The sequence below is a fragment of the Pavona decussata genome, unplaced genomic scaffold (genome assembly GCF_977016875.1).
Source record: "Pavona decussata unplaced genomic scaffold, jaPavDecu1.1 SCAFFOLD_127, whole genome shotgun sequence".
Classification (NCBI taxonomy): Eukaryota; Metazoa; Cnidaria; class Anthozoa; order Scleractinia; family Agariciidae; genus Pavona; species Pavona decussata.
Genome location: NW_028145541.1, coordinates 372,501 through 385,763, shown reverse-complemented (window position 1 = coordinate 385,763; position 13,263 = coordinate 372,501). Strand labels below are relative to the sequence as shown.

The 13,263-nt window shown below is 40.1% G+C and overlaps 1 protein-coding gene across 12 annotated transcripts in view; it reads left to right on the top strand.

Annotated features, from left to right (window-relative positions):
* Window positions 1-13,263, top strand: part of LOC146469042 (chordin-like protein 1) — a 45,763-nt gene that overhangs the window by 29,661 nt on the left and 2,839 nt on the right. For 6 of the 12 annotated variants that reach the window (XM_085123661.1, XM_085123662.1, XM_085123664.1 and 3 more), the window contains exons 4-14: window positions 2,310-2,434; window positions 3,292-3,352; window positions 4,199-4,332; window positions 5,016-5,109; window positions 6,961-6,990; window positions 7,874-7,968; window positions 8,759-8,852; window positions 9,481-9,552; window positions 10,715-10,774; window positions 11,383-11,504; window positions 13,018-13,114. In XM_085123661.1, coding sequence (XP_084979787.1) covers window positions 2,310-2,434; window positions 3,292-3,352; window positions 4,199-4,332; window positions 5,016-5,109; window positions 6,961-6,990; window positions 7,874-7,968; window positions 8,759-8,852; window positions 9,481-9,552; window positions 10,715-10,774; window positions 11,383-11,504; window positions 13,018-13,114 — 984 coding nt within the window. The remainder of the gene's footprint in view (window positions 1-2,309; window positions 2,435-3,291; window positions 3,353-4,198; window positions 4,333-5,015; window positions 5,110-6,960; window positions 6,991-7,873; window positions 7,969-8,758; window positions 8,853-9,480; window positions 9,553-10,714; window positions 10,775-11,382; window positions 11,505-13,017; window positions 13,115-13,263) is intronic. The other 6 variants (XM_085123671.1, XM_085123669.1, XM_085123670.1 and 3 more) reach the window with 4 other exon arrangements.

The window sequence follows — 13,263 nt, the reverse complement described above, 5'->3', positions numbered from 1 at the left end:
GACAAAACCTCTGTATCCTCTTTTTGTGTACTTTTGGAGGTTATCGAAAGGTCGATGGTTCGAGCCGTGGTCTTTGTCACCCTTGTGTCGCGTCCTTAGACAAAACACGTTGTTCTAAGACAAAAGAAAACGGCATTATGATATTTTTCCCTGCTTTAAAATGATTTTACACGTCTTAAGCTGGCTCTATATCAAAATATAAATGACGGGATGGTCAAGGACTAGTTGCAGTAAGGTTCAAAGTGAAATGCTTAATTCCGATCATTAATAAACGGATGCTCGCTTTTTTATGATTTCTGGCAATGTTGTAACTGAATCGGCACTGATTGCCATTTTCTGCTGTAGAATGTGTCTGCACAGAAATTCAAAACTACCCAAACGACGGATTTACCGCTCTTACTCAATATTTCCTTCTTTTATGGTTGTTTTTGTTTACGTAGGCTGAAACCACGACCGATTCGGGGACTTTGATCCCGCCTAAAGGAATGTTAAGCCAAGATAACCCCATCACGGCAGTCATCAATCAGCTATTCTTTTTTCAATAGTTTTCCTTTGTTTGTTTGTTTTGTGCTTTTTGTCAAGTCAGACGTTTTCAACATCGAAGGATAATTCCGGATCCAAATACATTTACTCTGTTTCCTTTCTCGTTTGAAGAAAATAATAACTTGAAACTGATCTGAGCACTTATGGTATTCTGACTCACCTTAAGGACTTTAGAAAGCGTCCCTACTTTCAGGTGATCTTGTTAACCCGGTTAATCTCTTAGAAGAAAAGTTATCATCTGGGTCATTGCCGAGGCTACGTTGCCCAAGATAGTAGCCTTTATATTGATGTGTACGCAAGGAGTAAATGGAGAGGTTCGAATGAATCGGTTATTCCGTTGCCAGTTCAGGATTCCAGAGTCGAAAATGAAGCATCCATCACAGAACATCCGTAAAATTGGAGTTATTTATAACTAACTTTGCCCATCAGTGAAAGGAAATGGTCCATTTAATTGCACATTATCGATCTCGTATTTTATCGGATTGTTAGGAGCTGTCCACAAATTAGATGGATGAATGACCTTTTGCCGCACTCAGGAAATACCATGAATTTCGTGATCTGGCGGTTGTTATAATCTGCAGCTGGGAGGAGTCCCCTTTCATCCGTTTCCTTTGGTTTCGCAAAGAAAAAGATACTATTTAGAGCTCCTTTTCGTTCATTTCCTGCGGTTTCACAAATAAACAACGACTACTTAGCGCCCTTTTCTGATTCATTTCCTGCGCGTCCAATTTCGCGAATAAGCAGCAAGTTAATCGATATCTCCGTTCACCCGTTTTAAAAATGGGTGAAAACGAAAACTTGCGTCGTACTTTCCACTGAGATATGCTTTGGCCCACTCATTTTTTATAATGGCCAAGGACATTCACAAAACATTAAAAGCTTAACAAACATCATGGAAGGATAATACTGCTAAATGGGGTTTTTTAATGGTCACATTTACAGACTTCACACAGAGGCTCAAAAGTTAAATCGGTCACACCGATAAGATGGCTTCAAGGTTTGATTCTAAGTTGAATGGAAAAGATTTTTAAAATATAGCCCCATAAATTCTTCTTTATACGGTGCAATGATTACTTCACATTCGCCAAGTACATGATTTCGATTGATAATCAAAGTATTTCCTCGATAAAGGGCCCTCCCAAACAGTAAACGCCTTCTCACGTAATAATTAAACTGATAAAATCTGAAATAAACACTAGGTCAGCCTTTCAGAAAAAGCAGTCCGAGAGAACATAAGAAGCAGAAAAAAGGCCTGCACTTAAGTGTTTGTCATGTTCAATCGACAAGCTGTTCATTTATCAGCAACTACATGCCTTATTGTGGTAGAAGTGGTAGTAGTAGTAGTGGTAGTAGCCAAGTAGCAGTTGTAACAGCAGCAGCAGCAGCAGCAGCAGTGGTGGTGGTGGTGGTGGTAGTAGTAGTAGTAGTAGTAGTAGTAGTAGTAGTAGTAGTAGTAGTAGTAGTAGTAGTGGCAGTAGCATGCAGTAGCAGTAGCAGTAGCAGTAGCAGTAGCAGTAGCAGTAGCAGTAGCAGTAGCAGTAGCAGTAGCAGTAGCAGTAGCAGCAGAAGTAGCAGTAGCAGTATGGCAGTGGCAGGAACAGTAGTGGTAGTAACCAGTCCCGGTTGTTTCCATTGAGTTGAGGTTCTCATGTAGGTTGAGGTTGAGGTCACTTGAAAACTACTAGTTTTAAAAGATATGTCTTTAAACTGACTATAATTACAGCGTTTCTATTTTGTCCAACTGTGTTTGTGATATTTAATTACAGCTGTTGCCACCGTGCCGCCAAAACGATGTTCGTTTAACAATATCGACGATAACGTTGGAGAAAACTGGAACCCATTTCTGTTGCCAAAGGGATACTATCGCTGCATAAGGTGCTCCTGTAAACTGGTAAGTGGTTCACTCGTGTGTACACAAACTGAGTTGGTTACCAGCAGAAGAATATCCACAAAGTCTCAACTTGAATCTCTTGAAAGAAATTTGGGTTGCCATTTAATGATTTTCACTTATAATTTTTTAGATACGTTTTGTTGTTCGACACGAGACACTTTCGATTCGTGGTAATTCTATTTGATAAGCATATGGATCGAATTTTTCTCTCAACTTAAATCTCTTGAAAGAAATTTGGGTTGCCATTTAATACTTTTCACTTATCCTTTAGATACGTTTTGTTGTTCGACACGAGACACTTTCGTGGTAATTCTGTTTGATAAGCATATGGATCGAACTTTTTTTCTCAAATTGAATCTCTTGAAAGAAATTTGGGTTTCCATTTTAAAATGCTTTTCACTTATCCTTTAGATACTTTTTGTTGTTCGACACGAGACACTTTGAATTCGTGGCAATTCTGTTTGATAAGTAAATGGACCGAATTTATTTAACATGATTCTTTGACAACTGTATAAGTCTAGTCCATTTTAGCATCTTTTTTGTTAACAGTAATTCAACAATTTCCACAAACCGATGATCATGAATCGAGATGAACCATTGATTTAGATTTTCATTTTAATCGACTGGAGGCCTAACTCTATATATAACCCGGCTTTTCTAACGTTTAAAGTACGGCATTACAATTGTTTGAGGAACGTTCGTATGTGAATGCGGGTTTGCCAAAACGTTGTTGATAAAGGTTACCAACATGTACCTACGTTCTTACACGTTGCCTTGTTTTTGCCAACACAAGGTACCTTTTCTTATTCTGCTGGCCACAGTACAATTACCCTCATTACGTTCATTTATTATTCCAGACAAGCGATGGCTCAAATGCGATAGTAGATTGCAAGGCATGCAGGAAGACGACAGCAAGTGGTATGTAAACACATTCCCTCATTTACTGTAATTCTTCTATAGTGAAGAATTAGTTATTCCCCTTTACCGGAAAGTGAATTTGCAGCAGTTGGATTTGATTGTAATGATAAAGGTGGTGGTGATGATGTGTAATTATGCTGTGATAGATAGTGATTTTGGTAGTGATATGATTGATTGATGTTCGCTTTCTGTATCCCAGTGTATCCGTATAATACCGTGCAATAACGCGTAATACACTTGATGTTTATTCTGCTTTCCATCTTCTCACGAAATGTTGTTTTCCTCCTGGTTTAACAACTTTCTCACTGGGTTGCCTCGGCTGGGGTCGAGAGGGGGGAGAGGTGAGAAAGTGCTCGCTGACTTTGAACGTCCAAAGCTTGTTTTAATATAAAAGCACAAGCCACCAATTCTGGCGGCGTCATTCCGTAAATTTATCTGGCACCAATTGGGTATGATATGTTATAGTCACATAACCATGGCAACAGACATTTTAATCTTTTAATTTTTTTAATAGACATTTTTCAGTTTATCGTCCGACCGTTTACATTTTTAAATAATTTTAGAGCTTCTTTGTTGGTTTTGATTATAGTATTTCAATTTGGATGGTTTTTGAGGTTTTCAGAGAAGTTAGGAAATTGCGAAGAAGGGAGGGGACAGATTTCTATTTTGTTCTCCACATCTCCCCTCCCCTCCCCCACGGATAAGCTAGTTGATACTATAATGGATACTAGAAATAGCAATAATGTCCGAATGGAGGCAGTATTATCTTGATGACATGTTTTCCTTTCGCATTCGTCGAATTTTACCCCATAGAACACCTTCAAGTTGTTGACATATCTCTTTCAGGCCAACACCCTGATGAAGGGCAAAAGAGTTGCACATACGACGGTAAAACACGACAACACGGCACGGTGTGGGCGGCTGCTGCTATGGATTCACACTCTTTGAGTGACAATCAGTGTACAGAGTGCAGTTGCACAGTGAGATAGTCTCTCATACTTTTCTCGAATCCATGTTTACTCAGTCAATCCCCAACCGAGGATTTTGCTTTGGTTATGGCATTTTTTTATTGTTCAACAACAACAACAACAACAATCTTTATTATTCGTGCCCAGAAATTATACAGTGTTTCATAAATACGCATAAAAGTTTGTCATCTGCATTACCAGAAATTATTCTCCTTCGACTGCCATGTTGTTCAACAGAAAACAGCTACCCAAAGCTCAAAGCAAAATTGCGAAATGGGTGGCATTTTCATAGAATTCCTCCTATGCTCAACCTGGGAAATTCGAAAGTGTTTCAGGAGTTTTGTCGTAATTGACTCCTCGTTCCGCTGGCAAATCCATATGAATTTAAGAAGGTTATTTCCGTAATGACATTACCTACTACTAAACCTGTTAGTCAAGAGTCCTTGAGGAGTCACAAGAGGCTCGCTACAAAGTCAGAGTGTAGTTTAAAAATAGCTAATTATTTTTGTCATTTACACCAACTGGAAGACTAGCATCAGTCAGTAGGTGTTGAAATCTTTCACAGCTTGGTATTACACTTTTAACAGTGTTAACTTCAACTCCATTTCCGGTCGAAGTCTAGATACCTGTTTGGTTTGGGTTGGTACTAATTATATAACAGCAGAAAACACAAACCTTGTTTGTTTATGCTGTAGGATGGGTTTACGACATGCGCCATCAGAACCTGTCCAGTCCTTTCATGTAAGCATCAGCAAAATGGGACCGAGTCATGTTGTCCTGTTTGTAGAGGTGAGTGATTTCAAATGAACTTTAGAACAAAAGTGTCCAATTCCTTACTCAGTTCATTTTCATTGCGCTTTCACAAAGGACTTTCGCTTTCACGATCGTACTAAGCTTAGTAACCATGCATTTGATTGGAGGGGAGACCTGGGGACAAGCATCGACCATGTAGTCATTCCATTTACCGTGCGAGAACTCAAAGGAAACGTGGCATTTCCTTCTCCTGGAGAATCGATATCTGTAAAATTGACAGGCATCCAAAGGTCCTTGTTTGACCTTCGGCTGCTCAGTGGTCTGTCAACGAAGGCAATTTTAGAACAGGCAACTAAATCGAGCAACAAATGATGGGTGGTCAGAGTCGCCATATTGTTCGATACAGTATCCATATTGTGTACCCAAACTGAACTTCATATCTGTTGCGAAAGGCGTGCTTCATGGAAATGTGCAAAACTGTTTCTAGATAAACCCAGCTGCTTGCAGGGCTGACACTACGGCAAAGGGCAATTTATTTCGGCCAATATTTCAACTAGTACCACTGGTCTTCTTCAGGGCCAGAGTTACATGTTCTCGCAGAGTTAGATTTCTCGCACATAAGCCTCAGTCCCGATTTTGAGCAAAATTTTGTTAGTAGGTACTCGACAGATTTTTGATACATGTATTCTCAAAGAAACATCACTGTAACATCGGATTGTCGTAGACGTTGTGGTATAAGCGATATCTCAGTGTTTGCTTCGTAGGCTCGTGACAACCTCGCCATCCAAGGGTTAGTTGGAGTCAGAAATCTGTTCGTTCCGTTCTTCGAGGATGTCAGGCTCAACACTGCCAAATATTTTTATAAACGTGAAAGAAAAATGTTGCCTTGTAAAACGGTGATACATTTCTGCAACTAAATTTCATCATCAGTGCATAAAAGGGTGCACCTGTTTTTATTCTGCGGAAAGTTTAAAACGGTACGGATTAAACCAACAGGAGACCAACAGTTAAAAGCCAAAGCAATGATGTTTGCGCCTGTCAAGGCACCCTGCGAGAAGAGCCTCTCTTGTCAAGGCTCTCAGAGTAATTAATTTGTGCATTTTAGAGTATCCAAGGGGTACCAGTAGAATATTTTGAGGCAATCTAACTTTTTGTTTTTCGTAGAAAATTAGGGCCTACAATTAGTTCAAACTTTTGTTGTATTCGAATTTCCTGATGCCTTTTCGTGAACTTTAATTCACCATCAGCAAGTTATTGTTTAAAAGACAAACAATGGTCAGGCTTTTTTTTTTGTTGTTTTTAGCTTTGTTTTGTCAGTTTCTTGTGGACCAAAAAGAAAGAAAAATAACGCGTGATACAGTTGCTTTACAACCTGCAAATAGCTTCCATAGAAATAAATTAAATTCAGCCATCAAAAACTACTGTACAAACACGAGATGGGGTAGGTAGCATGGTTATTTAGGTGAGCCAACGTATATCGCGATAATTGAATGGCTAATTTTGTATGATTTTGGTAAATTCGTGTGAAATTAAATAGCATCAGTGAGCAAACTCCTAAAAACAGAACGGCAAAGTTTCATACACTCATTCACGCTTTCGACTCAACGCTTACGGTATGATACAATTGCCTAGATGACTGGCTATCTAAAATCTCACTGAATGTCAGACTGATCTCCATTTCTGAGGACTTATTGAATGGCTGACTGACTGGTTTACTCACCAAAGGATTACTCTTTCAATCTGTACTGAACCTAGCGAGACTTCCTTAAAGGAGATTAAAATTAAAGCGATTTTGATGAAAACGTAACAGCGAATAATTATATATGATCTGCGAAATATCTCTTGGGAGGCGGGGTATTTTAATAAATGTTTTTGATTTCCCTGTAGGAGTTGTACAAAGACCTCGTGATCCAATGGGTACGTAACTCATATCCTGTGTTGATGAACAAATTCAATTAAGACAGGCTAGTGTATTTCTTTGAATTAATTTTTTTAACCCTTGCAGTAAAACAGAGATAAGTGATTTCGCAAACTGCAATTGCACTTTTAAGAAGACCATACTGTTAATGGCTGCCCTCTTTATTTTGTTGCCCATGATTCTAATGATGGGAAAGAGGAGCAGGTGTGACCTTACTGCGTCCTCCTCTCGCCAAGCCTGTGAACAGCCTCTGTACTGGGGGAGTAGAGCGCATACAAAAAATCACTAAGCGAGGTGAGCGAGCGAAAAGAGGAGAGGGTGACGGGAAGACGCCCACTACATTTCGCGTTCGGCTAACTCCACCAGCCGGTCTTTAATTCTCTCACTCTAGAGCCAGTTCACAGGCTATTCTCGCTATTCTTCTACCCTTTCTATTGACGAAATATTAAAACTAATGTTGTGCATTTTCTTTCAAAATGTTGCTAATAAATTCAATGGATGGTTTTGCCTTATGAATTGAATTTCTCTTAAGCGTATATCTTATACGGCCAGAAATGAAAACAAACGAGGTTAATCTACACGCTCTGTCAAAAATGTTGAAACGGTTCCCTTCTTTCTTTCCCTATCTCCCCTTCAATGCTGAATGTCACTAAGCGGAGTAAAGACACGCTGTGAACGCAACATTGGAGAAGAGGGAGGGCGAGTAAGTGCTGTATTGGTGAGACGTGATATACCCGGGGTCTCAGTGAAGTATTTCAACAAATTATGACTGTTGTTGTAGGACATGAAATAGGAAAAGGGTGGCTGTAACCAGTGATCTATTTTATATTGAGTCATTTTCACTTTCATTCTAATTTTATTACACTGCATATTTTTTTCCAGGCTGTGCAGCAATGGGTAGATACTATGGACATTTAGAAAGCTGGTTTCCCAGAATACCCCCAAGATATGACTTGTGTGTCAGCTGCATTTGTAAGGTATAACAGTTACCAAAATAGAAGATGATCTATTGCTGTACGAACACTATGCACACATGAGGTCTAGATTCTAACTACCTGTTTCGCTGACTGACTAATAAATGACTGACGGACGGACTGGCTGAGTGTCCATCTGATCAACTGTTTAACTGACTGACTGACTGACTGACTGACTGACTGACTGACTGACTGACTGACTGACTGACTGAATGAATGAATGAATGAATGAATGAATATCTGGCTGACTGACTGACTGACTGACTGACTGACTGACTGACTGACTGACTGACTGACTGACTGACTGACTGACTGACTGACTGACTGGCTGACTGACTATCTGGCTGACTGACTGACTGACTGACAAGCTGACTATCTGGCTGACTGACTGACTGACTGACTGACTGACTGACAAGCTGACTATCTGGCTGACTGACTGACTGACTGACTGACTATCTGACTGACTGGCTGACTGACTGACTGACTGACTGACTGACTGACTGACTGACTGACTGACTGACAAGCTGACTATCTGACTGACTGACTGACTGACTGACTGACTGACTGACTGACTGACTGACTGACTGATTGATTGAATGACCAGCTGACTTATCAGCTTAAATTGTGACAACTGGTGAACGAGGAAACAAAGAAAGGAACAGGGAGGAAAAATCACAAAAGTATCCTTGCCGAAAAAAAGGTGAAAGAAAACACGGTTTCCTAGAGAAAATACCTATACCAACACCCTTAAGAACAAATAATCCCTCGCTAAACTATTTTTCTTTTTCTTTAGAACACTTCTGTAGAGTGCCGAAAACCTGACTGTCCCAAGTTATCTTGCGAGAAACGTGAGCGAAAATCTGGAGCTTGCTGCGACTCCTGCCTCAGTAAGTTAAAAGGCACCTTGCAAGGACAGCATAATAAACGGCATGATAAAAAAGGATTCTATTTGAATGACGAGGTTAATGTAGTACATGAAATCATCACATCTGAAGATTTCCACTAAAGAATCAAAGTTAAAACCGCCTAGTAAACTACAGATGGAAGTACTGCCAAATAGCTTCAGATGGGCTGCAGGTTTATTGATCCTAGTAGTGAATTCCTTGTATGCATTAATAATTTGATCTTCAGTTTTTTTCCTAAGGCACTTAAAAATGTGTTAAGAAACAATAAATCGATTTTTTTTCCCCTACTGGATTGGTGCAATATGTAAATACCAGCAACAAGGGTAAGCGAAGATACAAGAATTTCATGTTCGGTCGATGCCACTCGAAACGACGATGTCTTCAAATTTAGGGTTTTCTAGGAACAGCAGTCTATTATGACTAACAGACGCACATACTAATGCACTAATGTAAATAATCAGTTAATGTAATAATAATAATAATAATAATAATAATAATAATAATAATAGTAATAATCAATAATGCTAATAATTTCAAACGCATATTGAATAAGTGTTGGACTTAACACGAACCTCTTTTTGGGTCTTTCTCTCGTTTGGCACTAATTTAGTTTCAGCTGATTCTCCGACCAAGAAGCCAACTTATTCTGTCTCGGACAGCATTAGAAGCCTCATATTCCGAGGTAGGGTGCCTATGAGTCTGTGACACAGCACAATAGTAGAGAGCCTGCAATGTTAAGCAAAAGTTCATGTCCAAACAGGTGACTTTCACGCCGATTTAAAAATTAGGTACGCATTGCGTACATGTGGGTAGTGCTGTGCACGCGCTGAAATTTCTGTCCATGTGGAAGGAGGAAAACCGTCACCCATAGAAAACAAGCCTCGAAGTATGGTGCGGAACCAACAAGAAACTCAATCAACATTCACTTAAGTAACGAGTACGGGATTCAAAAACCCGCGGCCAACTTTGCCAGAGGCAAATATTTTTTTCTGATTAAATGCCTACGTTCACACGTTCACACGTTCACACGTTCACACGTGGTATGGTCACTACTGCATGTTTCAATTACAATTTGTACTCGGTCTTACTTTCCCAACATAAGGACGGTGCTTACTATTGTTACTGCGCATACGTTCTGCGCATCGCGAGATACTCGGGTTTCCTATGGGTGGTGCCTACTAATAGAGGAATATTTTTGCGCGGTTTAAAACTATACGGAGAAAGCAGAACTTACCAAATGCTTTTGGTATCCCACAATAAAATTGGGGGTAACCATGCATTTTTCAGAGGTAATTAAGCTTCAATTTAGGAAAAAATCCCATACATTACTTTATATTTTGGCGTTTTTTAGAGATATTAATGTTTAATTATCTCTGAAAAATGCGTGGTTACTCCCAGTTTTCTTTTTGGATTCCAATAGCCCTTGCTAAGATCGGTTTTTCCCGCATAGTTATAAACCGAACAAAACTATTTCGGTATTAGTAGGCTCCGTCCTTAAGAAGCCGATTTTCCAAACTAGTTCAGTTTGAATGATAGAGGAATTTTTTTAGTCAGTGACACGGAATCCTCGGAAAAGGAAAATCCGAGTTCTCCCAACAGGAGTCGAATCAATGACCTTCCGATTGTATTTAGTTCGGTTGGTAGTTTAATTCAGTTTAATTAAGCACACTACCTTTGCACGTTAACTTATACTTATATTATGCACCAAAAGCAGACACTCTCTTCGTAACTATATATAACTGCTGAAATAATTTCTAAAAGAAATGTCTAATTAATTCTCTCTAAGTAACATAGCTTCTGTAAAATAATTCTAATCGCTAATTAATGTTCTAACTTCTTTACAGTCCGTAAGCCTTTTAGGAAAGCAGCATTACTGAAAATCAAATCTCGAGCGGGACGTAAAGGTATGAAAACGAATCGACGCGGCGTTGATAACGCATCCATTCGCTGTTAAATAGTTTTTTCGTTGACTAATGAAAGGTCCAGATTGCAGTCGGAAAACTGGTCAGAATTTATAGTGAAATTTGCTCACTTGCCACCGACCAAGCATTTCAGTTACCATTTGGCTTGGTTCATCACTGGGAACTACCGCGAGGTATTGAGCTCTTTGTGTTTTCGCCCCACAGCAACGGTTATATTTTTCATGTGCAGCCACGGTTATAAGTCGATCTCTTGTCTCATTCTTTTCACACCAATGCAAGACACCCAAGCGTAAAACTTGATATTTTGATAAAACAAACAATTCCACAGGCTGGGTAGCGCCACTCAGCACCTTTCATTTTCATTAATTTCGTCCACACGTTCAAAAATAAAGGAAGAACCACCTTACTTTACATTTTTCTTTGTACAACATTGTAAACAGCACCACAGAAAGTTACTCGTGGTTTTCACCTTCGAATTCAAACGTTCAAAGCAAGCCATTCAGTTGCCGTGCCGTGTTCGACTCAGTCCTCCGCATACAAGCACCACGCATGGCTTCTCTAATTCTCTACTTGAACCTTTTTTCTTTCAGCTTCGCGGAGGCCAGACCTAGGTGAATGTGAATGGAGAGGCCTGAAGTTTCCTCACAATGCTACTTTTAATCCAACTGTTGGACCTTTTGGTGTAAGCTACTGCGTCCAGTGCGTCTGCAATGTAGGTTCATTGATATCATTCTTCTGTAATTTGGACTTTCTAAATAAGAGTGCACACACATAGCGTGTCATTGCGATCATGTGCTCCTGACACACAATGACATTGATATGCTAAGGAAAAGTCTTCTATTGACATTTAGTCAACGTTAACGCAAAAGATCGGACTGCACTTTCGGTCGGGGCGAGTTGTAGATAGGTTCGGTTGTCGTGTTGTTTCCTTACTGAGAATAGGCTTTACTCCCCATTCTCTCTCTTTACCTAGATGTGTGAATAAGTACATGTACCAAAGAAAAACGCCGAGGGTAACCCTGGGATGGACTAACATCCTATCCTGGGGGAGTAGTATTCCCCTAGTTACTTCATTGTCATGGAAACTGGGTTACAATCCGATTGTATGGGCGGTCACTTAAAGGAACTATGTCACCCCAGGCGCATGCGCGCGTTGATAAGAAGCACTTTGAACTTTTTCAAATACCGTCGGAGAGTTCAGGAAGCTGTTTTCATCTGTTTGAATCGCTCTGTTTGAAACGTTCTTTAGTAATTACAGAAGTTGTCTGTTGCGATATTTTTGAAAGCTTTTGCAATGACAGGAAAGCAATAAATCCCGCGACGCGTTGTACGCAAATTAGTCTCAACCGACACAGCGGCAAACTGAGTGCGCATGCTCGTCACGCGTGAGCAATCTTACGGCGAAATGGCGCCATTTTTTAAAATTTCCATTGTTTGTTTTCGGTTCGCGGGGATAAGCCCAAATGAAAATAGATAAGGTTGCTGCTTTCAGGAAAGGTTTCTTCGAACTTCCTCCATCACATATCTTATTTAACAAAAAAAATACTGTGGTAACAGGTGTGAATTTGGCGATTGAAGTGGAGCATTCGTAATCGATTCTCGCTCGAATCAAAAATCTGCGGGACATGCGCACTCATTTTGCCGCTGTGTCGTCTCAACCTGACTCTACTGCGCATGTGACCCAACCTTCAAACAAAACCTGTGCAAAATTAGCCTCGCTTGATAGAAAACTTATCAAGCGGCTTTTAATCGCTATAAGGGGGAGCTGTGGGAGCGAAGGCATGGGTGATAATCACCAAATTCTTGGTGGATCAGGAATAAGCTTCAAAGTGCACACGCTACCAAGAGGTCAACGCTCATGTCAGTGCGACATGGAACCGGCTGCTGCTGACAAGCACACGTACGCCAGTTTAATATGATTATCTGATCGTAAACTCGTCAAGACACGCGAATCTTGCTTACCGGCAAGGCTAGATCCTTTTCATACAGAGGCCCAGTTGACCGACAGTTTGTTAACACTCGTAAGGGGATTAGCGAACGTTTACCAACGTTTCCACCGCTAATTTTTAACGCACCCAAGGTTAAAATCTAGTACAAAAGAATCCACAGGATTCCTCAACGCTTTAGTATAAAACTAGTGGAATTACTTGAAATTAATTGTATCCGGCCTGACCAACCGGCCCCGGAAACGTTCTTGTTTAACGTTTCATTGAATATTCTTTTAGGCACCCAACATAGAATGTGGGCGTGTGCAATGTCCGGCAAATTATTCTTGCCAAAATCCAGTCAAAGTTCCTGGGAAATGTTGTATGGTGTGTACAGGTAAGGCGTTTTAACGTTCCCGGAAAATCTAAGGATGTGTCCTAACCCACAGGTCATAACAGTGCCCCTTGTCCTTAAAAATCATAGAGATAGTGTATAAAACGGACCAATGGAAATAGAGGTTCTAGGAGAGAGGCAGTGGCTCATTG